This window comes from Armigeres subalbatus, chromosome 1 (genome assembly GCF_024139115.2).
Source record: "Armigeres subalbatus isolate Guangzhou_Male chromosome 1, GZ_Asu_2, whole genome shotgun sequence".
In the NCBI taxonomy this organism is placed as follows: Eukaryota; Metazoa; Arthropoda; class Insecta; order Diptera; family Culicidae; genus Armigeres; species Armigeres subalbatus.
Genome location: NC_085139.1, coordinates 298722957 through 298750404, shown reverse-complemented (window position 1 = coordinate 298750404; position 27448 = coordinate 298722957). Strand labels below are relative to the sequence as shown.

Genomic DNA, 27448 nt, shown 5'->3' with positions numbered 1-27448 from the left:
TCTTCAACTGCTCGAACCCCTCCGCTAGTTCATCTGCATGGGTGAGTTCGTTCCTATTTAAACTTCTATTCAGACTTCTGTTCTGTATTCTTCCATGTTTGTGTGTTTATTTCTGTTTTTTTCCTATGAGTGCATTTGCCTATACGCCTAATATCTTACGCTGCTATGCGTGCGCACGCGCACGCTCCAGAGTTGGTTGAGTCGTTCGTTCTAAAAAATTGAAATATCTCACTTCGAACTTCTGTTTATTGTTTTCCACTTTCTCGCGTTTAACAAAAAATAAAATCCTCAAATCCTCTTTTTTTCCGACCACCGGTCGGAAAACCGCGGAAATCAATCAAAATGGACAGATGCTGATCCAGTCGGCATCCGCGCAATCCGCGTGCTTCAAAATTAAATTTCCTCCAGAAAGTAAAAGAAAAAATCCAAAAACGAAACATGATAAAAAAAAACTAAAAAAGTGTTACTCCTAAAAAGCCTTTTCCAAACTTCCGGGGGGCGATTTCCCTGCGTGCACGCACCTTGTCTACATCCGTCTCTTTCTACAGCATTGTGGTTGCTCGATTACTTTTTCGAACCTCCTCTTCCTAGGACCCTAAATACGCTTAACCCCTAACGCACTTAACCACTAAACATTTTCTCCTCCTGCTCATCCACGGGGCGCGGAGGAAATGCCCGCCGATCCTCCCGCGCCCCGACTCTCATCGTATTAGTAAGTAGTATAAAATAATATTGCAGCAAATAAATAATTGTTAGTTAGGTTGTTTTTTGTTTTGTTTTACGTGTATCCGCGCGAGCGCGCGCGCCCCGGAAAATCGCCATTCAAGTCTGCGCGCCGCGCCATCCCAGCTGGTGTGTCTTTTTGATTCTCTCTCTACTGGTGTGCGTGTGTGTGTGTGTGTGTGGGTTGCGCTTGTTCGCGTTGTTCGGAACGGACTCACCACCCCACGCCACCACCGTCGTCGAGTCAGTTTTGGACCGGCATCGGGAACGAACCGAGCAGGTTGTTGGCGAACTGCGAGTTGGTGAACTTGAAGTGGCGCTTGTCGTAGAACTTGAGCAGGGCCGGCGAGTACGGGTGCTTCTCCTTCAGGTGCAGGTAGTGGACCTCCGGTTCGTTGGTGGTGTGGCCGCACTCCTCGCAGACGTACATCTGGAATGAGCGGGGGGAAGGGAAGGGTAAGGACGATTAGAATTTCATTAAAAAATAAATTGCATTTCGATTCTATTCGATTTCGAATTGATTTTGTTGAATTTTGATCCGATCCCAATCGAAATTTGATTCAGTTTCGATTTGATTCTCATTTCGAATTTGATTCAATTTCGATTCCAACTCGATTTTGACTCGGATTCAATTAGGATTCGATTCTCATTCCGAATTTGATTCAATTTCGATTCGAATCCAACTCGATTTTGATTCGGATTCAAATCGATTTCGAATAGAATTTTTTGAACTTTGATCCGATTCCAATCGGAATTTGATTCAATTTCGATTCGATTCTCATTCCGGATTTGATTCAATTTCTATTCGATTCTCATTCCGGATTTGATTCAATTTCGATTCGATTCCAACTCGATTTTGATTCGGATTCAAATCGATTTCGAATAGAATTTTTTGAATTTTGATCCGATTCCAATCGGAATTTGATTCGATTTCGATTCGATTCTGATTTCTAATTTGATTCAATTTCGAATCGATTCCAACTCGATTTTGATTCGGATTCAAATCGATTTCGATTTTAAAATTTTGATTTGATTCCAATCGGAATTTGATTCAATTTCGTTCCGATTCTCATTCCGGATTTGATTCAATTTCGAATCGATTTCAACTCGATTTTGATTCGGATTTAAATCGATTTCGATTGGATTTTTTTTTTAATTTTGATTCCAATCGGAATTTGATTCAATTTCGATTCGATTCTCATTCCGAATTTGATTCAATTTCGATTCGATTCCAACTCGATTTTGATTCGAATTCAAATCGATTTCGAACAGAATTTTTCGGATTTTGATCCGATTCCAATCGGAATTTGATTCGATTAGGATTCGATTCTGATTTCTAATTTGATTCAATTTCGAATCGATTCCAACTCGATTTTGATTCGGATTCAAATCGATTTCGATTGGATTTTTTTAAATTTTGATTTGATTCCAATCGGAATTTGATTCAATTTCGATTCGATTCTCATTCCGAATTTGATTCAATTTCGATTCGATTCCAACTCGATTTTGATTCGGATTCAAATCGATTTCGAAAAGATTTTTTTAAAATTTTGATCCGATTCCAATCGGAATTTGATTCAGTTTCGATTTGATTCTCATTTCGAATTTGATTCAATTTCGATTTTAATCGGAATTTGATTCGATTAGGATTCGATTCTGATTTCTAATTTGATTCAATTTCGAATCCATTCCAACTCGATTTTGATTCGGATTCAAATCGATTTCAATTGGATTTTTTTAAATTTTGATTTGATTCCAATCGGAATTTGATTCAATTTCGATTCGATTCTCATTCCGAATTTGATTCAATTTCGATTCGATTCCAACTCGATTTTGATTCGGATTCAAATCGATTTCGAATAGAATTTTTCGGATTTTGATCCGATTCCAATCGGAATTTGATTCAATTAGGATTCGATTCTGATTTCGAATTTGATTCAATTTCGATTCGATTCCAACTCGATTTTGATTCGGATTCAAATCGATTTCGATTGGATTTTTTAAATTTTGATTTGATTCCAATCGGAATTTGATTCAATTTCGATTCGATTCTCATTCCGAATTTGATTCAATTTCGATTCGATTCCAACTCGATTTTGATTCTAACTCAAATCGATTTCGAAAAGATTTTTTTAAAATTTTTATCCGATTCCAATCGGAATTTGATTCAGTTTCGATTTGATTCTCATTTCGAATTTGATTCAATTTCGATTCGATTCCAACTCGATTTTGATTCGGATCGGATTCAAATCGATTTCGAATAGATTTTGTTGAATTTCGATCCGATTCCAATTGGAATTTGATTAAATTTCGATTCGATTCCAACCCGATTTTGATTCTAACTCAAATCGATTTCGAAAAGATTTTTTTTGAATTTTGATCCGATTCCAATCGGAATTTGATTCAGTTTCGATTTGATTCTCATTTCGAATTTGATTCAATTTCGATTCGATTCCAACTCGATTTTGATTCGGATCGGATTCAAATCGATTTCGAATAGATTTTGTTGAATTTCGATCCGATTCCAATTGGAATTTGATTAAATTTCGATTCGATTCTCATTCCGAATTTTATTCAATTTCGATTCGAACTCGATTAATCGATTACAAATAGATTTATTTTTTGAATTTCGATCCGATTCCAATCGGAATTTGATTTAATTTCGATTCGATTCCTCATTCCGAATTTGATTCAATTTCGATTCGATTCCAACTCGATTTTGATTCGGATCGGATTCAAATCGATTTCGAATAGATTTTGTTGAATTTTGATCCGATTCCAATCGGAATTTGATTCAATTTCGATTCGATTCCTCATTCCGAATTTGATTCAATTTCGATTCGATTCCAACTCGATTTTGATTCGGATTGAAATCGAATTGATTTTGTTGAACTTTTGATCGAGTCTTATTCTAAGTTTCCCTCAATTTCGATTTGGATTTATTTTGATTTCATTTTGTTTATCTTTTGATCTGATTCGATTCTGAATTGGATTCAATTTGGATTTGATTTTGTTACATTCCTGTTCCGATTCCATTCTGAACTCGATCCAACTTACCTTCGTGCGCCGCTCCTTGTACGCGTACTGGTGCTGGACGCCGTGCACCTTCAGGCAGTGCGACTCCAGCGAGCACCGCTGCGTGAACGACTTCTCGCACAGGTTGCACTTGTACGGCCGGACGCCGGTGTGCGTCCGGGTGTGCCGCTTCAGGTCGAACGTGTCGTTGAATCCCTTGCCGCAGAAGGTGCACAGGTAGCGCTTGACGTCCGAGTGGCACTTCATGTGCCGGTTCAGCAACCGCTGCAGCGTGAACGACTTCTGGCATATCCGGCAGACGAACTTGCTCTGCGGGTCGCCGCTGCCGACGCTCGATTCGTCCACCTTGAGCACCTCGGTCTGCTGCAGCAGCTTGGTGTGGTGTTTGTCCTCGTCGCGCAGCCGCCCGGGGATGTTCTCGACGGCCAGCGGGTTCTTGATGCCGTGCCCGCCGTTGACGAACTCCAGCTGGACTTCGGCCGGGAGGCCGAGCTGTGAAAAGCGATAGTTTGAGGTTAGTTTCGAACAAGAATTCGACCGTTTTCGAAGCGACAGTGACAGTGAAGCAAAGAAGTCCCATCACCCAAGATCCGAGGATTAGCAAAAAAAAAACGCAGCGTTCGTGTCGAAAGTGAATCATTTGTACAGAAAGGTAGCCTCACAGAGAAAGCTAGAGGAGTGATTCTACGGAGTTCGGTGTGCAACCAAGCGCTGCTTACCCTTTGCTGTAAAACGTTCAGTTTGACGTCGGCCACAATCGGGGACAGGGTGGTGGACAGAGGCGACGGCGAGCACGGTGAAGCCGGCGACGAAGTTCCTGACGCGGAGGAGGAAACATGCTGATAGAAGGAAGCGGAGGAAGATCGACTTACGTTTTGGATGGTTGAGGCGACGACGCCCGGTGGTGGCGCGGTGACGGGCGAGGGCGCACCGAGGGCCACGGGGCCGTGCCCGGGGAGGCCAGCGGCGGCTAGTGATGCGGCGGCGGCGGCCGCTGCTGCTGCTGCGGCTGCAGCAGATGACGAGGAAGAGGACGGCGGCGAGGAGGAGGACGAGGGTGACTGGAGGGAATGACTGTTGGGGGACGGAAGGGAGAGGTTGCTGTGCGAGTCGAGGTCGAAACTGCTGAGGGAATGGAAATGGTGGGAGGATTGGTAGCTGGGAGGGTTCTCCTGATGGTTGGACTGCTGGTGTGGGGGTTGCATATATTTGGGGGTGTTGTTGTTGTTAAAGTTGGCGGAGTAGTTTCGGGTGAGGAGGAGGTGGTCTGGGTATTGGTCGAGTCCGTCGTGGTGATCGACCTGTTGCAGGGACGTTGCCACGGAGTCGGGGGTGAGCGACGGCGTTGAAGTTAGTTCCAGGTCGTTGCAGCTGCTGGATTGCTCGTCCGAGGGAAGCCGGTTCAGGAATTGGCTCAGATCGACGGCGTCGGAGAAGCTGTCCAGCAGGGCGCTGTCTCCCGGAGAGGAGAAGGTGAGTGTTGCGGTGAGATGCAGAGGGTCGACGCCGACGCCGTTCATTTCGGCCATCATGGAGTCGTTGACGTCGTAGTTGCCGTACAGGTTGGAGAAGGAATCCATTTTGGAGTCGTAGTCCAGGTCTGCTTCGTCTTTGAGCGCGATGCCGTAGGCGTTTTGAAGCAAGGAGTATTGTTTGGACGGGTTCGTGCTACTGTTCCCGTTAGCATCCGTGTAGGCTCCTATGTTGGTGAGATCCTGAGTCGTGTCGCAGTCCATGTTGTTCCAGTTGGTGTTGAGGAACCCTCCGTTGGCGTTGTATGCGTTAAGGCCGGCGTTGCCACCTTTGAGACTTTCGTAGAAAGGTGGAAGGGACCCAGTTGGGGGGCTGTTTGGGCCGTAGTTGGATCGCCCATCACGTCCTCCCATGCCACCTCCGGCTCCTCCTCCACCGATTGCACCGCCACTACTTCCGCTGGTACTTCCGAGTCCTCCGGATCCGGAGGAGAAGTTGATGCTGCCACCGCCGCTGTGTCCGCTGTGACCACCTGCGGCTTGTCCTCCACCGCTGGAAGATCGACCGTGCCCGGCCGCAGCCTGCATGATTCCATTCAGTTTGCCATATCGGTAGCGCATGGACAGGAGATGTCTCCTCAAGATTGCTTCTCGCCTGGCTTCCCGAATTTTCTTCTCCCTATCTTCGTCTTCCTTCTTGTTCTCCTTGCCATCTTCGCACCGTTTTGGTATGTGGTAATCGATCGGTTGCTCCTGTTCCGGTTCCAGCTCTGGGGCTCGTACCTTCAGATCGACGGCCTTGGGGCTGCTGTCCGGGCTGGGGACGGTAGGTCGTCGCGGGGATAGAGCCGCTTGGGGGGCTCTCTGGATGACGGAACAGCGCACAACCGGACCAGAAGCCGGTGGAGGCGTCGGAACGCGATCTTTGGGAGGCGGTGACCGGGGCTCCACCGACACCACTGGGCGTTCCTCCGTGATCACATTGCGCTCCTCCCGGGCCACCGGTTGTGGCTGATTGCTGTGAGGGTCTTTCTTTTCGGGAGGGGACGGCGCCGGCGGCAAAGACTGCTGCTGTGGAGGAGGAGTGATCGGCCGACTAGGCGGGTATACTTTTCGCTCGGCCTGTGTGAGAACGTGACCGGGGCGGCTTCCGTAGGGAGTGTCACCGCCGGTGATGGACGAGAAGAAGCGACGCACCGGCGTCGGTGTTGGCGGGTTCGGTGCGGGAGCAACCTGTGGTTCTGCTGCTGCTGCTGCTGCTAGTTCTTTGGCTGCGAAGCTGCGCTGGAGGAAAAGAGGCACCGAGGGCGGCGGGCTGCTTCTCTGGTTGACTGATAGGTTCTGGGCGGCTTGGACGACCGAACTGAAGATGGACGAGGCGGGAGAGGATGATGTTTCTCGGCATGGCGGACTCAGGCGGTTCTCCTCGCTGAAGATGTCGCGATCTGTGAGGGGCGGATAGAAGAAAGTGCGGTTAGTTGAGTTTGTTTTATTTTGCTGAACGGCTAATTGGGAAGTCATGAACGTGAGAGAGTTCTGAACCGGCGCGAGGGCAACGCTTGGAAGACGCGCGCCATTGTTTCGCGGCTAATCGTATGTGAGAAAGCGTGCGCCTCAAGTCGGGTCAGTTTTTCCCAGAATTGTTCGCGTGATCGCTCGCTGGTTCGAAGCAAGTCAAGGCGTTGGTTCAGAAATGGGGAAGGAAACGAGATACGGATCGGACTTGGTTGTGATCTGGTTTCTGGAACATGGCGTGCGCGAGAGTTATTCAATCAGAATTAATTCTTACTTTTTTTATTGCTTTCGTTTGGCGAATATACAAATGCAGATTAGTGTCGAATAGATAAATACCAGACAAGGTATTGTCCATATGGAAAGATGACTGCACCGCGTGGAAACATAATGTTTACAATATGTGAGCCAGAATAATTGATTCAAATTAGTTGAATTTTCAAACTATGTGCTTATTTAAGCCATCTGTTCGGTATTACAATCATTCAGACTCGGAGTCTACTCAAGAAAACCAGCCAGCTCGACGCTGTCAATGATAACAACCTAATCGAGTTTTAACCAAGGATGCACCCTCCCGAAACGCACCCCAAAATGTGGGTGGGAGAACCCCAGCCTGCAGCCTTGAAATATCACGACGCCTGCTGAGACCACTTCTCTTTTTCGGAAGTAGTGTCGCGGCAGTTGGTTTGAATAATCGATTCACCTGAATCGGGTCGCAACAGGTCGACGGAAAAGGCCCCGCGCGCCGCGAAGCAGCTCACCTTGCTTGTTGTCGTCGTCGTCGTCATTTCGTGCCAACCCGTTGCGTCAGTTTGTAGTCAAGCGGGCGATCGTCGAGCGAACAAACGATCGAACGGTAGGTCCAAATGCGTGAACCGCTAAACGTAATTCGCTGAACTGCTGCAGCGGATTACGTGCTGGGGGGAGGTGAGCGAGCGAGCGAGCGAACGGGCGGCATTACGACGAACGAGTTCCGTTCCATCTGGTGCGCGTTGGTTCGCTTTGAAGGATGGAGCCCGAGTGTGTTGTTGGTTGCTGCTGCTGTTACTGATGATGGCAAAGCGTTAGCACCACCATTTGTCACATGGTTAAGTGGAAATGGTTTGTTCATAGGGGGGCGTTTGTAACTGTTTGCAAATGTAGGGCATGCGTTGAACATGTACAAATGTGGATTAATAGTTCGGAATTAGTGGAAAAATTTGCATGAATTACGGAGGATAATTAAAGAACGAATAACAAAGTACCGATTTGATTAATTTAAAATCCAACTTTAAAAAACACATAAAAATTAAAAAAAGATACAACATCCGAATCACCTTCAAATTACCAATGATAGCTTCGAATTTTTCAAAGTAGCTGTGAAATTCAGATCAAAAATTCCTAAATGATGTTTTTAATTACTTATTTTCTTGGAATATGTAAAGAACATCATTAAGCCCTGGGTATTTTTAGATTTTTGTATGAAATCCAAAGGAAATAGTTAGGGAAAGGTATGGAAATCCATAAAGATTGCTGGATTTTTTTTAGATCTGTCTGAGCAGCGTTGCGATGTAAGAAAATACAAAGAGAATGACGAAATTAAAATTATTTGCTGCGTGATACATTTGATGAAGCTTCCTTTTATAATTTTCGTAAACCTGCGAATCCTTTGTTCTTATATTATTGAAGCACATGAGATTGCTTAATATTCATAATAATTCTTAAAAATCCTAGAACAATAATGAATGTCTTACAGATTTAATAAGCCTACGTCAATCCTAGATAATGTGAATATCAATTTATTGTTTTCAAATTATTGTACGAAAAACTCTGACCCTTCCAGATTTGTCATATTCTGTTCCAGAACTCTCTGAACGCACCGGAATGGCGGACGGAAAGAAGACCAGACTTTTTATGTAGAGATGAAGAAATGTTCTCTGTTTGCTCTGGATTACTCAAATTATGTACATGGCATGGGCACTTGTATTTGGTTTAGTATTAAATATTTGGTCTCGTTTCTAACATGGAACAGTTCATGATTTCGGCGACCAATAAAAGCTAGCAACATTGGCTGCCACGCTGCGGCGCTGAAGGTTGCGTTGATTTGCAAGCTCCGATGACATGCACGAAAATACTTAAAAAAATTACAAAACATTTCCATCTCTGTAGCCAACCAATCTATGATGATAATTGAGCTATGGCAGTACAAAAGACCAGCTGGCGAATAGTTGCAATTAGCAGCCTGGAATAGTGGGAGTCACAAAGGAGCAGAACTGGATGCAGCAGAAGTTCGGAAAGATGAAGTGCCTTTCTATCGCTCAACCGAGCGGACAACCAGCATGCTTACGTGCGATATCAGCGCAGTTCTTGGACAGTAAAATAGACAGTTTCATGGGAACTTCTAAACACAATTCGGTGTCCCGGCAAGACAGTGTTACAATATGATCGATTTGTCAGGTCAACGAAAGGTCTTACAACCAACAATCATACGATATTTAGAATACTATTAGGACATAATGTGTTTCGGTCCCAAAGTATTATTCCTCATACTCTATATATGAATATTTACATTTTGAGGAAAGTCCGAGAATTGTTAGTTTCAAGAGAGCGTAGAAATAAATCCGTGATTTTCGCGACAAAATTTAAAGGCATCGCGACTGGAAAAGTAAATCCGCGAAATCCGCGACTGTTGTAACAGCAAATGCTAACAGCAAGTGCGCTATGATAGTTCACGGTTGTTGAAAAAATCTTCTCACGTCAAATATTTATTCAAGTCCATCCATTTGTATAATTCTCAAGCTTCAAAATGGTGATCGAGCAACTCAAATCAGGCGGTTACCATCATGAATGGATTACCTAAAATGATGTCCGGAAGAAGCAAACAGTTGAGACGTTTAGAGTGAAATCAGTAGTGATTCAGTTTCATTCCAAATTTTCGACCACTATTCTAGTTTGAATCTGGAGGAAAATAGAACTAACTCGATGGTTTCCCCAGCAGTATTCCATTCATGTTTTTCAAATTTTTAATTAAAGGAAACCATTATGTTGCTGCCAAGAAAGGCGCCGTAATTGCACAGTGGATTGATCCGTAGATAAAATGACGCTTTCACACACCAAAACAATTGAAAAATATTTGAATCTCGTGATTCATTCGTGGTTCAAATCTGCAGAAAATAAAACTGAGCGTTAAATCAGTTTTAATTTTTTGACAGTTGACTGGTATAAAAAATGGATGCTGGGTCATTAGGCCGAAGGCCATTAGGCCGAATGGTCATTAGGCCGAACGGTCATTAGGCCGAATGGCCATTAGGCCGAATGAGAACTGGGGAGTGAGAAGTGAGTAGTGCGCAATGAGGAAGAAGTAGAAAGGAAGAAGTAAGAAGGAACAAGGAAGAAGGAATACGGAAGAAGAAAGAAGCAAGAAGCAAGAAGGAAGAAGGAAGAAGGAAAAAGGAAGAAGGAAGAAGCAATAAGCAAGAAGGAAGAAGGAAGAAGGAAGAGGAAAGAAGGAAGAAGGAAGAGGAAAGAAGGAAGAAGGAAGAAGGAAAAAGAAAGAATAAGAAGAAAGAAGGAAGAGAGAAGAAAGAAGAAAGAAGGAAGAAGGAAGAAAGAAGAAGGAAGAAGAAAGAAGGAAGAAGGAAGAAGAGAGAAGAAAGAAGAAAGAAGTAAGAAGCAAGAAGGAAGAAGGAAGAAGCAAGAAGGAAGAAGGAAGAAAGTAGAAAGAAGAAGGAAGAAGGAAGAAGAAAAAAGGAAGAAGGAAGAAGGAAGAAGAAAAAAGGAAGAAGGAAGAAGGAAGAAGGAAAAAGTAAGAATGAAGAAAGAAGAATTAAGAAGGAAAAAGAAAGAAGGAAGAAGAAAGAAGGAAGAAGAGAGAAGAAAGAAGGAACGATGGAAAGGACGATGGAAAAAGGAAGAAAAAAGAAGGAAGAAAGAAGAAGGAAGAAAACGGAAGGAAGAAAGAAGAAAGAAGAAGGAAGAGGAAAGAAATAATAAGAAAGAAGGATGATGGAAGAAGGAAGAAGAAAGAAGGAAGAAGGAAGAAAGAAGGAAAAAGAATGAAAAAGAAGGAAGAATAAAGAAGGAGGAAGGAAGAAAAAAGAATAAAACAGAAGGAGGAAGAAAGAAGGTAGAAGGAAGAGGGAAGAAGAAAGAAGGAAGAAGAAGGAAAAAAGAAGAATGAAGAAAGAAAAAGGAAGAAGGAAAAAGGAAGAAAGAAGAAGGAAGAAGGAAGGAAGAAGAAGGAAGATTCAAGAAGGGAGAAGGAATGAGGTGAAGAAAGAACTTCTCATTTTTCACTTCTTGCTAATTCGGCCTAATGTCCATTCGGCCTAATGACCTTCGGCCAAATGGCCTGACACTTAAAAAATGAATCTAGAACAGCTGCTGGGAAAATTAATGTTTTAGATTCATATTCAAACTGACAGCCCCGAACGATTTGAATCACTGCTAATTTTACTCTTAGAAGCCAGAAAGTAAATCGTTAGCTTGCGCATCGAAAACATGATCCAAAATATCACCAAGGGAATTTTTTATACATACCTACTTGGAATGTCTTCAAATTGACATTGACTGCGGACCGGAAGAAGAATTGGATCCACAACGTTTGCGTCAGAAACTTTATAAATCTTCTGATAAGGACTTCTTTCGCATTCAACCGTCAAGGTCATCGATATGAAGCGGATCGTGATGCACCTGCCGAACCCGCCAACGTCTTGTAGCTGGTCGGTTGTGTGGTGTAAAATAAGAGCTTTGAAAAACTTCTTCACGGCCATCGAATATACAAAGTATGACACTGGGAATTGATTTGAAGAAATTCTACACATGGTATGTAACATGAAATTTGATTTAGGAAATTTGAATGGGAAATTATGCTGAAGTGTTTTGAGTGGATTCTGAGAAGTGCAAAATATAGCTGATGTTAAAATTTATGCCTTGGTGTTGATGAATGATAGTGTTGGCAGTCATGGGTCTACATTAGGTGAATCGCCTCATCACTAAACAAACGACTGCAATATTTGTCCAACAAAATCGTAAAGAGTATATTAAACACTGTGTAGATTTTTTTTTTGTTAATTCTGTGGATGATTCTCTGAATTTCAGTGAAGAAACTCTACTAATTTCTGGGAAGCAGTTTTCCGGATGATGAACAGTTGTTCCAACCAGGACAAAAACAAACAACAATATCAGCAAACGTCATTTCTCTAGTAACTTAGGGTGAAATCAGGAGTGATTCAATTTGATTCTAAAGCAAAGCAAAATAGCAAAATAGAACAAACTCGCTGGTTTCCCCAGCAGTGTTCTATTCATGTTTTTCAAATTTTCAATTAATTGAAATCATTATGTTACTGCAAAGAAAGGCGCCGGAATTACAAAGTGGATTGATCCGTAGATAAAATGACGCATCCATACACCAAAACAATAGTCTGCTGGCAAAGCTATGTTTTGCAATAGATGGCGCCACTCAAAAAGAAGTAAAGAAAAAAATCCTCCATACAATCTGATATCATTCTTCAGTAATATTTCATATACATCCATGGCATAATGGTAAAAAAAAATTAACCCAAATAGGATGCGAAATGCATTGTTTTCATTCCATACAACTCCACCTAAAAATTTAAATTAATCTTGATTCTTACAAATGTTCCTGAGTATACTTTCAAATTTCCATGAGCCACCGTGAGAAAAAAATTTTGTCAATCCAGGAGTAGTGGGAAAAAAAATTGACAGTTACATGTTTTGTTTTTGTTTGTGATTATTATCATTCCTGCAAAATTTTCCAGTCCGAGAGAATGAACCGGCTCTCGAAAAAAACAGTGCTTCGTTCTAACCAGAAATTGCTTCCTGCATGTGAAGCCAAGCCATCAAAAACCAATTCCAGTGCCAGAAAATACACAGGTGAGTTTTGCTTCAAAACACAACAATGCTTTAGTTTCATGGAGATGGCTTTCAAGGAAAGGAAAACCGAGATGGCACACAGCATTTTGTACAGAATGTGGAAAGCGGCAAACGAAAATCTAATAAATACTCGAAAGTTTCGACTAAAGTAAAAAAGGAGGCCCAGCCCAAATGCCAAATACCAAAAGAAACTACTTCAAGTGGAACCATACAAGCACTCCGACAGCTTGCAGGAGAAAAGGGCGTTCCATTGTCGGGGAATAAGGAGCAGTTGAAGCAAAGGTAAGTGTCTGCATTCTAAATGTTAGGCCATAGCCAAGACGAATCTTATTTCATTTCAGATTGCAGTGGTATGACACGTATAACTTGAATTCATCGATTATTGAACCCGTAGAAGCAGTGAAGCCGCTAGACGACTCTGGATTTATCGAAGACTTGGCGTTTTTCGCGTGCGATGAAGTTCTCCAGCAATCGTTGGGATGGCTTAGTGTCGTGGAAATTTTTTCATATTTTCAACAACGATCTGCCCGTCAAGGATATCGCAATGGGAAGCTGCTGCAACAAGCCGGATTCTTAAGGAATGTTTGCTACGCGAAGGTGTGCATTTGGGCAAAAAAGGCTTTCTAATTTTTAACTTTTCATAGGTTTAGTTTGATTAAGTTATAAGTATTAGGCAGATTTTCATGAAAAATTATACTGCTGTTATAAGCATAACTGTCTCATGTACATGGGAACCCCAGTAAACATGGGACAAATATTCGTATACTAGCAGTATAAGAAGACGATTTATTTGGGCAGCACTTATTCCCGTTTTCATGTTTTAATTTGTCTCTTTTCAATTGAACTATTTAATCTCTAGTATATGGTTAGTATCTTTACCTAGTAGCAATGCAATTATGTAATACCAGTAATACCACCTAAAGAAATACTACTGGTATTTATGTCAAGGTACAAACAGTACTATTAGTATGTCATCTGGAATGCCATGGCACAATTATGTACTAGGGTTTATAGGCATGGTACAACAAGTGTGTTTTTAGTATTAAAAAAACTGGATATAGGGAATGCTGTCCAAGCATATCTTATTCATACAAAGAGCTAATCATGAGTTACACAATGTTGTGGCTTACAGCAATGAACTGAGTGGTGGTGATAGGTTGCTCATAATTATAAGGGCGTATTTAATTTTAATATTAATGTTCATGTTTCAGTGAAGCATTTATAGAGGTAGTCATAAGAATCATAAAGAAAACAGTTATTTTCAAATATTTCCAACCCATTTGTTTTTCTCGTATTTTGGCTTCATACAAATATGAACACTTTTTAAAATTATATATGAACACCTTTGAGTGTATTCCAAAATGCCATCCAATGTTTTGGTTCGTTCTGCTAGATAAGGTGGAAGGAAATGCACCCAAATACGAACACAGATGCTCTCGTGCCTTTTTATATTGGCTATTATTTCAAAACATTTCAGGTCAACGATGAAATATATCAAATAAGATGTTATTGCTCTGCTGCCATGCATAAAAACCGATTATATCAAGTAAAATTAGAACATAATGGATTCAATATAACGAAAGCTACTTGTGAATGCCCTGCTGGAAAGGGAAATTCAGCTGCATGCAAACATATCGGAGCACTTCTTAATGCTTTACAAGACTTTTCAAAGAATGGTAAGCAAAACAGTATACTGTACAAGGAATTAACCGATTCAATGCGATTTGACTAAAACCATACTATGAGCTAAACTTTCTTAAGTAAAGTTAATTTTTATTTCAACACGCGTCGCAGCTTTTGTGACACAAGTACGCGTACATTGTAAAGTTGTTTAGGACATCGATGCATTCCAGATAAGAATTAGAATAGTTTTATTGTCTTTATTTAAGAGGTGTTCAGTCCTAGGCAGGAAAAATTAGAATGGTTAGGCATATATCCATTTTACGGTATTAGCGTATATGCGATAACTGAAAAGGCTAAAAATATTTCGAGATCTATTGAATTTAGAAAGATGTCTCTTTCTCCTCACTTATGTGTGTAGTTAAAACAGTTAAAATTGCCAATTTAGTTTGAAATTCAATCGTTTGTGGAGCTAGCGTATATGATATTATCAGGTATGAACCTCAAAAAATCCATACATGAAAAGTGTTTGTATTCAACAAAGTTGATGGGATAATCTATACATTTATGATGAGAGCTAATTAAATTTGAATTTCTTTAAAAAGTTAAGTCAGATATCTCCGAAGTGGGAATATGTAGGATTTAGAAAATTGTCGTCTTCGGGGGGTAAGACATTGGGGCTGTCCATATACCACGTGGACAGTTTAGGGGGAGGGGATGTGTGGCGAATGTCCACGGTTCATACACATTTTTGAAAATTTGTATGAGCAATTGTCCACGCTGGGAGAGGGGGTATCTTAATCTGATCAAAACCTGTCCACGTGGTATATGGACAGCCCCTTATGATAACGGCTAGATCAGTTTAGAAAATATCAGCTTGGTGACACTAGTACATAAGGAATGACTGTTCAGGTTCAGATTTCTAAGAATCTGTGAGATTAAGGAGTTTCTTTCACAAAGTTATTCAGGTAATAATGCTTATAAAGGCCCGTTTGGTTTGTAATTCAACAGATTGGCGGTGCTAGAGCGTAATGAATCACACTGGGCTGGGCTGGACATTTCAAAATTTGTATGATATTTAGAGCTATTACAACTCAAAAGCATGGTGGTTACCTCATAGTTATTCATGTAGAACCTTTAAATTTAAACTTAAGGAAGACATTTTAGGGAAATTATAAGGACATTTAAATTTTTATTTTTGCTGCTCAATATGGTCATAAAGTTATTATTCGGTGATCCGAGTCGAATCGATTGAATAGGTGAGCCATGTAATTCGGCTTTCTTGATTACATTTGACAAAGATATAATTTGAACACGTAAATTACTCCAAAACTCTTTTGAGAGAATCAAATATTATATATATATTAATTATTATTTTTCTCAGGAACGATTTTACAAAGTGTTACTTGCACAGATGTTTTGCAAAAATGGCATCGTCCACCGAAAAATGCGGATAAATCATCTTCGTATAAACCAATCAAAGAGTTATATCCAGATCGATTCAAACACAAATTCAAATTGAACGATGTTTCGTCTAAAGATATTACCGATTATTTTTTAAAATCAACGTTGAACGCTGGATTGCACATGGCTGTCCATCGCCGTCGGAATGTGGTATGCATGAACAACTACTATGAAGAACATTCCTATGCTTTTCATCAAAATAGAGGACAACCAGCTGCACAAAGTGATCCTAGGTCAGAGCACGAATCCGAAGATGAGATTTTATGTTAGATAAGACGTAAAAGTGGATGTATAATTGAAACTAGCAGGCTGTAAATGAAATGAGATTGGTTTTTATTGTACTTGTTTATATTGTATTTGTTTATTCGCACAAAAAGTAATGTAATGTAATTTTTACCGAAAAATTGTTTTTTTAAACTGTCAAATGTTCTTCCAAACACGATTTATCTTTGTCATTATTTATTTTACAAATCGGACGTCTTATATTGGTCAGCTTGAATAGAATTTTAATTATCATATCCATGACGGGAAAAAGGGAATTTTTCACTTTTTGTTTAAGAATTCTATATGTTTTGGCATATCCAATCACTCTCTCAACATCTATGCGACGTGAGGCAATGACACGAGTTTTAGCAACATCTTGCTCTGTCAGTTGAGATCCTTGCTTTCGGGGTGGCTTGTTCAAAATTATTCCTTTTGCTGAGAGGGCATCAGTTTGTTCAAACCCTCTGTCTGCCAGAATATAGTCCCCTGCCGACAGTAGATCTAGTATTCCAGAGGTTTCAACAATTCGGTTATCCGAAACACAGCCACCATAGATATCGCTTACAAAAAGTACGACTCCTTGTTCGTCAATCGCAACAAGTGCTTTGAAAGTATTTGTATTTTTATATTTGGAAAAAGTTGCTTGTTGGAGATCTGGTGCTGTTGGTTTTCAATTCCTATTTCTGTACAGTCCAAAATTGCAACATATTCTCCATCCTTACGTGACCCAAGATTCCAAAAATCAATAGATTCTAGGCGATTGTGTAGCAGCTTGGTCCAGGAAATGAATATATCTTTCGCGGTTCCTTCCTTATTTTGAAGAATATGGCAATCATTGTGTATTCCCAATTGTGCCGGTATTTTATTAGGGTCAATAGCAATTGTTCCTTTAGCGGGATGCTATAGTATGGCCAGTCCGTTTGGCGAAAAATACACAAATTGTAAATCACATCGAACTGCCTTTTACTCAGTCCACATAAGTATGTCAATTTTTTCTCAGTGAGGCCATCAACTGCCAAAATTCCTCCTAGGCGCAATAGATTCTCGTTGATTTCCGGCGATTCGTCGATCATTGTGTCAATCCTATAAAAAGTGTGTTTTATATTAAAAATAACATATAATATAAATTGTAAAAAATCTGAAATGCTTAACACCTATGTATCTGATCCCCTGATTAAAAAATAAAAACCTTCATGGTTGTTAGAGGTCTTACATAAATAATTGCTTCCATGTGTCCAAAAATATTAATGATGGAGTACTGGGGTAACCTGCAGCACAGAGAACAGACGTTCATCTTCATTCGCGTGCTTGTGTAAAAGTTTGTACTGGTCATTTTAAAGTATGTCGTTATGCCCCCGTTGCGCGGTGCTAGTATACTGATAAATATGGTTAAAATTTGCCGTGTTTTACTTTTTAGCGCTAGTGTTCATTCCGAATTGCTCCTAGGCTCGCTCCTAGGTGGCAGCACTACATTGTTTATGAAGTGTATGCCAACGCCATCACTTAGTGGAATTGAGTTTTTATGTCGGGCAGCCTGCGTTGGCGGCGCAGAGGTGCGATTTAAATCTTTACACACGTTTTTAACGAAATTTTGTTCGAGCATCCATGTCTGTTCTCTGTGCCTGCAGTAAACGGATAAATGTCCGCTTTTTGATCGGTTCTAAACCTCGGCTACACCTCTATGGTATCTCTGTATGAGAGCACTTTCCCGTTCATAAAACAAAACGTGTTTTGCAAAAGTTTTCTTTTCATGATTTCTCAAGAATAAACTTCTGGTGAGTCTGCGAAGCCCAAGAGAACTTATTTGCAATTCCCGGATCCTCACGTTCCTCCGGAAGTTCCTCTAGTCATTTCGCCGAAAGTTCATCCAGAGATTCCGTCAAAACATTCTCCAGGAATTCCTCCGGAAGTTCCTCCAGAAATTCTTTCGGAAGTTCCTCCAGGAATTCCTCTGGAAGTTCCTCCAGGAATTCCTCCAGAAGTTCCACCAGAAGTTCCTCCAGGAATTCCTCCGGAAGTTCCTCCAGGAACTCCTCCGGAAGTTCCTACAGGAATTCCTCCGGAAGTTCCTCCAGGAATTCCTCCGGAAGTTCCTCCAGGAATTCCTCCGTAAGCTCCTCCAGGAATTCCTCCGGAAGTTCCTCCAGGAATTCCTCCGGAAGTTCCTCCAGGAATTCCTCCGGAAGTTCCTCCAGGAAGTTCCTCCAGGAATTCCTCCGGAAGTTCCTCCAGGAATTCCTCCGGAAGTTCCTCCAGGAATTCCTCCGGAAGTTCATCCAGGAACTCCTCCAGAAGTTCCACCAGAAGTTTCTCCAGGAATTCCTCCGGAAGATCTTCTAGAAATTCTTCCGGAAGTTCCTCCAGGAATTCCTCTGGAAGTTCCTCCAGGAATTCCTTCAGAAATTCCACCAGAAGTTCCTCCAGGAATTCCTCTGGAAGTTCCTCCAGGAATTCCTCCGGAAGTTCCTCCAGGAATTCCTCCGGAAGTTCCTCCAGGAATTCCTCCGGAAGTTCCTCCAGGAATTCCTCCGAATTTCCTCCAGGAATTCCTCCGGAAGTTCCTCCAGGAATTCCTCCGGAAGTTCCTCCAGGAATTCCTCCGGAAGTTCCTCCAGGAATTCCTCCGGAAGTTCCTCCAGGAATTCCTCCGGAAGTTCCTCCAGGAATTCCTCCGGAAGTTCCTCCAGGAATTCCTCCGGAAGTTCCTCCAGGAATTCCTCCGGAAGTTCCTCCAGGAATTCCTCCGGAAGTTCCTCCAGGAATTCCTCCGGAAGTTCCTCCAGGAATTCCTCCGGAAGTTCCTCCAGGAATTCCTCCGGAAGTTCCTCCAGGAATTCCTCCGGAAGTTCCTCCAGGAATTCCTCCGGAAGTTCCTCCAGGAATTCCTCCGGAAGTTCCTCCAGGAATTCCTCCGGAAGTTCCTCCAGGAATTCCTCCGGAAGTTCCTCCAGGAATTCCTCCAGAAGTTCCTCCAGGAATTCCTCCGGAAGTTCCTCCAGGAATTCCTCCGGAAGTTCCTCCAGAAATTCCTCCGGAAGTTCCTCCAGGAATTCCTCCGGAAGTTCCTCCAGGAATTCCTCCAAAAGTTCCACCAGAAGTTCCTCCAGAAATCCTTCCGGAAGTTCCTTCAGGAATTCCTCTGGAAGTTCCTCCAGGAATTCCTCTGGAAGTTCCACCAGAAGTTCCTCCAGGAATTCCTTCGGAAGTTCCTCCAGGAATTCCTTCGGAAGTTCCTCCAGGAATTCCTTCGGAAGTTCCTCCAGGAATTCCTCCGGAAGTTCCTCCAGGAATTCCTCCGGAATTTCCTCCAGGAATTCCTCCGGAAGTTCCTCCAGGAATTCCTCCGGAAGTTCCTCCAGGAATTCCTCCGGAAGTTCCTCCAGGAATTCCTCCGGAAGTTCCTCCAGGAATTCCTCCGGAAGTTCCTCCAGGAATTCCTCCGGAAGTTCCTCCAGGAATTCCTCCGGAAGTTCCTCCAGAAATTCCTCCGGAAGTTCCTCCAGGAATTCCTCCGGAAGTTCCTCCAGGAATTCCTCCGGAAGTTCCTCCAGGAATTCCTCCAAAAGTTCCTCCAGAAGTTCCTCCAGAAATTCCTCCGGAAATTCCTCCAGGAATTCCTCCGGAAGTTCCTCCAGGAATTCCTCCAAAAGTTCCACCAGAAGTTCCTCCAGAAATCCTTCCGGAAGTTCCTCCAGGAATTCCTCTGGAAGTTCCCCCAGGAATTCCTCTGGAGGTTCCTCCAGGAGTTCCTTCAGGAACTTTCGGAGGGTATTCTGGAACAATGGAATTCTTGGAATAACTTTCAGCGGAATTTTTGAAGGAACTTTCGGAGGAATTCCTGGAAAGACTATTGGAGGAATAATTGGTGGAACTTCCGGAGGAATTCCTGGAGGAACTTGGAGGATTTCCTGGAGGAACTTCCGGAGGATTTACTGGAAGAACTTCCGGAGGGTATTCTGTAACAATGGAATTCTTGGAAGAACTTTCAGTGAAATTTTTGGAGGAACTTCCGGAGGAATTTTTAAGGAACTTCCGGAGGGTATTCTGGAACAATGGAATTCTTGGAAGAACTTTCAGCGGGATTTTTGGAGGAACTTCCGGAGAAATTCCTGGAAAGACTTCCGCAGGAATATTTGGTGGAACTTCCAGAGGAATTCCGGGAGGTACTTCAGGAGGAATTTCTGGAGGAACTTGGAGGATTTCCCGGATGAACTTCCGGAGGAATTCCTGGAGGAACTTCCGAAGGGTATTCTGGAAAAACGGAATTCTTGTAGGAACTATCAGTGGAAGTTTTAGAGGAACTTCCGGAGGAATTCTTGGAGGAACTTCCGGAGGAATTCCTGGAGGAACTTGGAGGATTTCCTGGATGAACTTCCGGAGGGTATTCTGGAACAATGGAATTCTTGGAAGAACTTTCAGCGGAATTTTTGGAGGAATTTCCGGAGAAATTCCTGGAAAGACTTCCGGAGGAATAATTGGTGGAACTTCCGGAGGAATTCTTGGAGGAAATTCCGGAAGAACTCCTGGAGGAATTTGGAGGAATTCCTGGATGAACTTCCGGAGGAACTTCCGGAGGGTATTCTGGAACAATAGAATTCTTGGAAGAACTTTCAGCGGAATTTTTGGAGGAACTTCCGGAGAAATTCCTGGAAAGACTTCCGGTGGAATAATTGGTAGAACTTCTTGAGGAATTCCGGGAGGAACTCCTGGAGGAATTTCTGGAGGAGCTTGGAGGATTTCCTGGATGAACTTCCAGAGGAATTCCTGGAGGATTTTCTGGAGGAATTCCTGGAAGAACTTCCGGAGGGTATTCTGGAACAACGGAATTCTTGGAAGAACTTTCAGCGGAATTTTTGGAGGAACTTCCGGAGAAATTCCTGGAAAGACTTCCGGAGGAATAATTGGTGGAACTTCCAGAGGAATAATTGGTGGAACTTCCAGAGGAATTCCGGGAGGAACATCCGGAGGAATTCCTGGAGGAACTTGGAGGATTTCCTGGATGAACTTCCGGAGAAATTCCTGGAGGAACTTCCGGAGGATATTCTGGAACAACGGAATTCTTGGAGGAGCTTTCAGAAGAAGTTTTGGAAGAATGCCTCTGGAAGTTCCTCCAGGATTCCCTCCAAAATATCCTTCAGGAATATTCTAGGAATACTTTATTTTACCAAAAATTCCGATAATTTCAATAATTCCGAAATTAGAGGGTTTCTTGAAAAAAAAATCGCAAAGAAATCCCTGGAAGTAATTTTGGAATAATTTCTGAAAGAATTTCCAAACAAAATTTTTGTTGGGTTTTCTAATTGACTTTCTGAAGAAAAAAATGTGAAGAAATTATTGAAGAAACTTCTAATTTTTTCTGATTAATTATTGAAGGAATTTCGAGTGGATATTGTTAACTAAATAAAATAAAACTTGGCTTTTAATTTTTTCCAAAAAGCAAAAACAAAACAAACTAAGATATGAACAACAGTGAGTATGTCTGTCATCTGCGACACACAAACACTATATTGAATAAATTTGAAACTTTCATTTTCAAGTCAGATCAACAAAGCAGTTGCAAATCAGTTTCAAAAAGTGATCGAAAAATAAAGCTACAACTCTACGTTGAAAACTGATAGTTTCAGCTTTAGTGTGATTTTCAAACACGCCTTACAAAGCAACAGCATTGCGACAAACTTCAATTATTCGACCCAATATAATAATAATTCCGAAACCAACCAAAATCTGGACACCAGTAGTACTGGAAACGAAACTCAATAGAAAATGACCCTTGTCACAAAATTTCGCATTGATACTACTTAGGAAAACAACGAACCATATGGCCGTACTGAGCAAACGTCAAACTCGAGTAAAATCGATTCTAGTGCCACGAGCGCTTGATTAGCCAACTAATGATTATTAAAATTGCCCGGTAAATCGATCTACCTACGATGCAATTTTCTCAAGTGTAATGTCTGTTTGTCTGTGATACTAGGTTTTAGAAACGATGGACCAGATGGTCTGTATAGAAGTTTATATATAAATATGTTTTGCTAAATCATGAAGTTTAAGTTGTCGCAAGCCTATAGGAAAATTATTGTTTCTACGTGGGAACTAGCATTCCATTGATATTTCGGAATATTACCAGATGGATCAAATAGCTTTGAACCACATCCCTATAAACTTTTTTTGCCTTATTGAACATTTGAAATATCACAAGCCGTGTTTCTGGTGTGATCAGTACTGCCGTTATACGCATATTTGTCCCATGTTTGCTGGGATTCCCTATATACATGGGACAGTTATGCATATAATGGCAGTGTAGGTGTTCAGAAAATGCTTTCTATGCAAATTTCCTAAGATTAATCATATCAAAAATTTAGTTAAAAGTGGGGTTCCAGCACTTAAAGCGTCATTAAAAAAACGTAAAAAATATACATTTTTTCTGAAATAATCCTGAGTGAATCGCTCATCGTTCTGTGGAACTGGCGTTCCATATATGCTTACCATTCTTCATCAATCGATGCCAACTCTATTTCCTCTTCTCGACCAAGGTCCTCAAAATACGTCAAGTACACAATTGCTTGACCATTTAACTGCATTCCTATGCCTTCTACCATATGCTGGTCCTTCGAACTCTTCGATGAATAAATTCTATCGCCGACCACAACAGAATTATCAACAATCAACGAGTTATTCTTATGATGATGTTGCGCCTCGAATGCAGGAACAGCGATCGCATTGTCGTTTTGTAGCGTGTCTTCCAGCTGATAGCGACACACTTTCGTAAGCGGATCATAAAGATATTCTGTTAATACCAGTGGTTTAAGCTTTCGTTTCTGGAAATTAAAAATATGGGTTAGATTGACAATTTATCTGAGCTCCAAAATCTTTGTATCTTACCACTGGTAAGTTGGAGATGTGGAAGTGCTTAGAAGGGCGTTTGGGATGGTTACGATCTGGAACTGCGTTCCACTTCAATCGTCGTGTCTCTGAGTAAGATAAAATAATACATAATTAAAACTTGTGTTATATTAAGGACACACCTGTGGTATTTGTACCATGGTACAAGGAGACAAGAAAATAATTCCAAGACTATCTTTAGTGAAGACAATATTAGATATGGCACTAATTTCAAGATTCTTTTGCCATAGTACGAATACCACCAGTGTGTAGATATTCATAATACTTACCGATATTGTCGTACTGTAGCGAAGAGAAATGTAGCTGGCATACTTTTGCCGACGACCACTTCAATTTTGCTCCAATTTTTAGTAAAGTTATCCATTTGGATAAAAACTTTGCTTCCTTTGGAAATCTGTGGAAGGATATAGGATTCTCCTTTGAGAATCTCGAAGCACATCCAAACACGCAGCAAATAGTCGGCATAGTTTTCAAAACTTGTTTTATTATTAATATTTTTCATTAAAAAAACACTTTAAACCTCTTTATTATTTTCTCATCTGCACTTTGTTTATGACATACAATGTTTTTGACAGCGTTCGAACAATATTGCGGTAGCAGTATTAATTGATAGCGCAGTTGCGAATGCGCATTACTTAATATTTTGTAGGATTTTTTTTATAGTTTATCCTTGGTTTTAAGCATATTGTTCCTATAGGAAACTTAATTCATATTTATGTAAGCTATTTTTTCATATTAGGATGGTTTAAAAATATGTTTAGCTAAAAAATATAATGCGTCGAAACATCGTATTTTTTTTAGCAAAGCACAATACATATTCGTTTCTAACGCCATCTATGTACAACTTCAGTTAGTGCCAACAGTTATCAACAGATGTCGCTACTGACATACGTGGCGCCTCTGGTAGCCAAATCTGTCGGATTCGACTGCTTGTACCCTATTATTAGAGTGATGGGTTGCGCTACGGCTAAAATGATTAAAAATTCAATGTGTGAATGTAAACAGTGTTTTTGTTGATTGAAAAGTTAAAATATAACCCAAACTGCTTGATTTATTGAAAAACAAAAACAATAGCGTCCAACTAGGATATCTAATCAGTCAAGTTCTTCTATATGAAACACGTTTAACAAAAAAATATTCATGGGCTACACACATACACACACACAGACAGACATGTGCTCAGTTTTTCGAGCTGAGTCGATTGGTATATAACACTATGGGTCTCCGAGCCTCCTATGAAAATTTGACTTTTGGAGTGACTTTGTCGTACGAGAAAGGCAAAAAAGACACCGTGATGATCCATCCAGACATTTCTCCTAGAATTTCTTCAGGAATTCCTCCAGGAAATTCCTCTAAATTTCTTTCAGAAATTCGTGCTGGAGCTCTTTCAGGAATTTAACTTGAAATTTATCCAGGAACTCATGGAATAACCCAAGGAATTCCTCCTGTAGTTGACTCAAGAATTACTTCTGTAGTACTTCCAGGAATTTCTCCTAGAGTTTGTCCATGAAAACCGCCTGGATTTTCTCTAGCAATCCCTCCTGAAGTCCCTCCAGAGATTCTCCCTGAAGCTCCTCCGATAATTCTTCCTGGAGTTTCACCAGCAATTATTCCTTGAGTTTCTCCAGCAATTCCTCCAAGAGTTCCTCTAGAACTCCTAGAATTTCTATTGAAGTTCCTCCTGGAATTGCTCTTGGAGTTCATCCAGGAACTCCTCACAGATTTTTTTCTTGAGTTCCTCCAAACATTTCTTCTTTGATGTGTTTAGAAGATCCTCCGGGAATTCCTCCCGAAGTTACTCCAGGAATTTATTTAGGAGCTCCTTCAGAAATTCCTGCAAGATCTCTTCAGGAATTGCTCATGGCGTTATTTAGAAGTTTATCTTGGAGTCTTTACAGAAATTCATCCTGGGTTACTCTAAGAGTTCAATTCCACCTCGAGTTTCTCCAGATATTCCTCCTGGAGTGGAGTACCTGGTTGGCTACGGCGTCGATACTGGTATGCCTGTCGTATTGTAGAGCTCCATAATCGTCGGTCTTGGGCGATGTTCCTCCAGTCCGCTTCCAACACATGCAGCCAGCGTGTTCGGCCCAAGTGACCAGCCCATTGGAGTCTGCCGTATTTCATACGATTCACAATATTTTCTTCTTTGTAAACTTGATACAGCTCATGATTGATACGTCTGCGCCACACGATTGTACGACAATTCCCCGAATGCAAATTCCCCGAATGTAACAATTTCTCGGATGAAACATTTCCCTGAATGCCTCCCTCTTCTATTTGAATATGCTGAGCATACTTGGATCCTTGGGCATTGTGTAGCCATCGTACTCGTCACACAAGATATATACTCATGCAACTGTTAGGCATAATGACCGTGGTAATGCTAATAGAACAGGTAGTCGTCCAAGTTCGAAATGGAAAGTAGAGCCATTGAAGAAGAAGAAAACTAAGCCGTGGAAGAAGGCAATGCTTTTTTTGAATGAATGCATCTGGCCAGTAGAAGGCGAAGTAAGGAGATAAAGCTTTCATTAAATGAATACGTTCGTGTATGATGAAGCATCAGCGCGGTTTAATGCAAAGGGGCAAGATAATGCCTTCTTTGAATTACGGCATCTGCCCGGTATAACACAAATCGAGGAGATATAGAAATATAGAAATATAGAAATAGAAATATAGAAATATAGAAAAGGAATTATTTTGAAAAAAAACCCAGATTAATCCACCTAGCAGTGATGATGCCTTTCTCGTGCATTATAAAATATATTGAAAGAATCACATTAGAAAGGTCAAAAAAGCTCTTTAGGAGAATAGATCACATTTTTTCGATCATTTTGCATGTTTTTGCATTAGTTTAAATGTATTGCCACCATTTTCGGAAAAAAAAATTTTTTCGGTTTTGATTTTTTTTCCAAGGGGGGACCCTTGGGAAAAAACAATGATTTTTCAATAATTCCGAAATGCAATGTCCGATCGAGCCAATTTTCAATAGCAAACAATGGGACCGCATTCCCCGTCGAATGCAACTTGTTGCGAGTAAATCGGATAATGCTAAGTTCCAAAAAGTGTGTCTACAAAAGTTGTACACATACACACATACACACACACATACATACATACACACATACAGACATCACCTCAATTCGTCGAGCTGAGTCGATCGGTATATAAAAATCGGCCCTCCGGGCTTCCTATTAAAATTTTGTTTTTGAAGCAATATTATAGCCTTTACGTACACTTAGTGTACGAGAAAGGCAAAAACTGACAGAATTTTAAATTAACTTCACAGAGTTTTAAATTGAAATCACAGATTTTTTTTAAATATTCAGGATTTAAGATGACATTGACAGAATTTCGAACGGAATTAGCAGAATTTCAAATAAAACTGACTGAGTTTCAATTGAAACTAACAGAATTTCGAATTAAATATACTCTATGTCAAATAAAATCATCAGAATTTCAAATAGAATTAACAGAACAACAACAAAAAATTCGCAGATTGTCAGTTGAAATTAGCAGGAATCTAAATAAAACTATCAGAAATTCAAATGAAATTTCTTATTTTCTGAATATCTGAAATGAAAAAAAATCCAAATTTTTCATTTCTCAAATGAAAAAAAAAATTAACTATCAGATAATCGAAATTTATTGGAAACTAGCAGACCCGACGAACTTCGTTTTGCCTAAAATTGAACACGCAGAAATTTATCGAATTGCATTGGAAATTCGGCAGATTTTTATTCGAAATACTGTGATATTCATCCAAAATGCTATGCATTTTATTCGAACTTCTCCGAATATTATTTAAAATCCTGACAATTTCATTTGAACTTTAATTCGGCGGACTTTGTTTGAAATTCTTCGGGTTTTATTTGGGGCTGTCCATATACCACGTGGACAGTTTAGGGGGGAGGAGGGATGGGCATATGTTCATGGTCCATACGTTTTTTGGAAAATTTATATGAACAAATGTCCACGCTGGGGGAGGGGGGTATCTAAAACTGGCTAAAACCTGTCCACGTGGTATATGAACAGCCCCTTGAAACGCCGCGATTTTCATTTAAAATTCTGTATATTCGAATTTCTATGAACTCCAATTTGAATTCTGCAAACTTCATTTAAAATTCTGCATATCTCGTTTGAAATTCTGTGAATTTCTTTTGAAAGTGTCAACACTAAAGTAGAAATAATTCAGCGAACCACATGCGATGAGTTCAATCCCAATAGTAGAAAATCCGAAACACGCAAAGAACCGACAATTGCTACCCAGAAATTGTTTCCAACATCATCCTCCTTTCCGCAAATCTTCAAAACACATAATCGACTGCCGTTGACGTAGATCGCTTTCCGAGCGGAAGCCCACAACAACAACAACAGCATACGGTTCTTCTGATATCTGGTGGAACCAATTTGGGCTCCGCTCGGAAACCCTTTCTTCGCGTTACACACCTCACCTCACCACGACAAGCCGGGCGAACCTGATGGTTTATTGTTCTGCGCACAAACTGCCCGGCTGTAAGCCGTAATTAAGTCGAAGCATATGGCCGAAAGTAACAATCGACAGGCGTACCGAACAGAGA

At 41.1% G+C, this 27448-nt stretch overlaps 1 protein-coding gene, 1 long non-coding RNA gene and 1 pseudogene across 3 annotated transcripts in view; 1 reads left to right on the top strand and 2 right to left on the bottom strand.

The window, feature by feature from the left end:
• Positions 1-226: 226 nt before the first annotated feature.
• Positions 227-27448, bottom strand: part of LOC134207784 (transcriptional regulator ovo-like) — an 87728-nt gene continuing 60506 nt past the window's right edge. For both annotated transcript variants that reach the window (XM_062683692.1, XM_062683693.1), the window contains 3 exons: positions 4632-6676; positions 3781-4251; positions 227-1153 (listed from right to left, as the gene is read on the bottom strand). In XM_062683692.1, the coding sequence (XP_062539676.1) occupies positions 968-1153; positions 3781-4251; positions 4632-6676 (2702 nt within the window). In that variant the 3' untranslated portion in view covers positions 227-967. The remainder of the gene's footprint in view (positions 1154-3780; positions 4252-4631; positions 6677-27448) is intronic.
• LOC134207788 (uncharacterized) lies at positions 12371-13208 on the top strand. Its single transcript, XR_009978424.1, has 3 exons — positions 12371-12617; positions 12679-12899; positions 12959-13208. It is a non-coding gene; the product is annotated as an uncharacterized LOC134207788 (long non-coding RNA).
• LOC134207785 (uncharacterized) lies at positions 16007-23395 on the bottom strand (annotated as a pseudogene).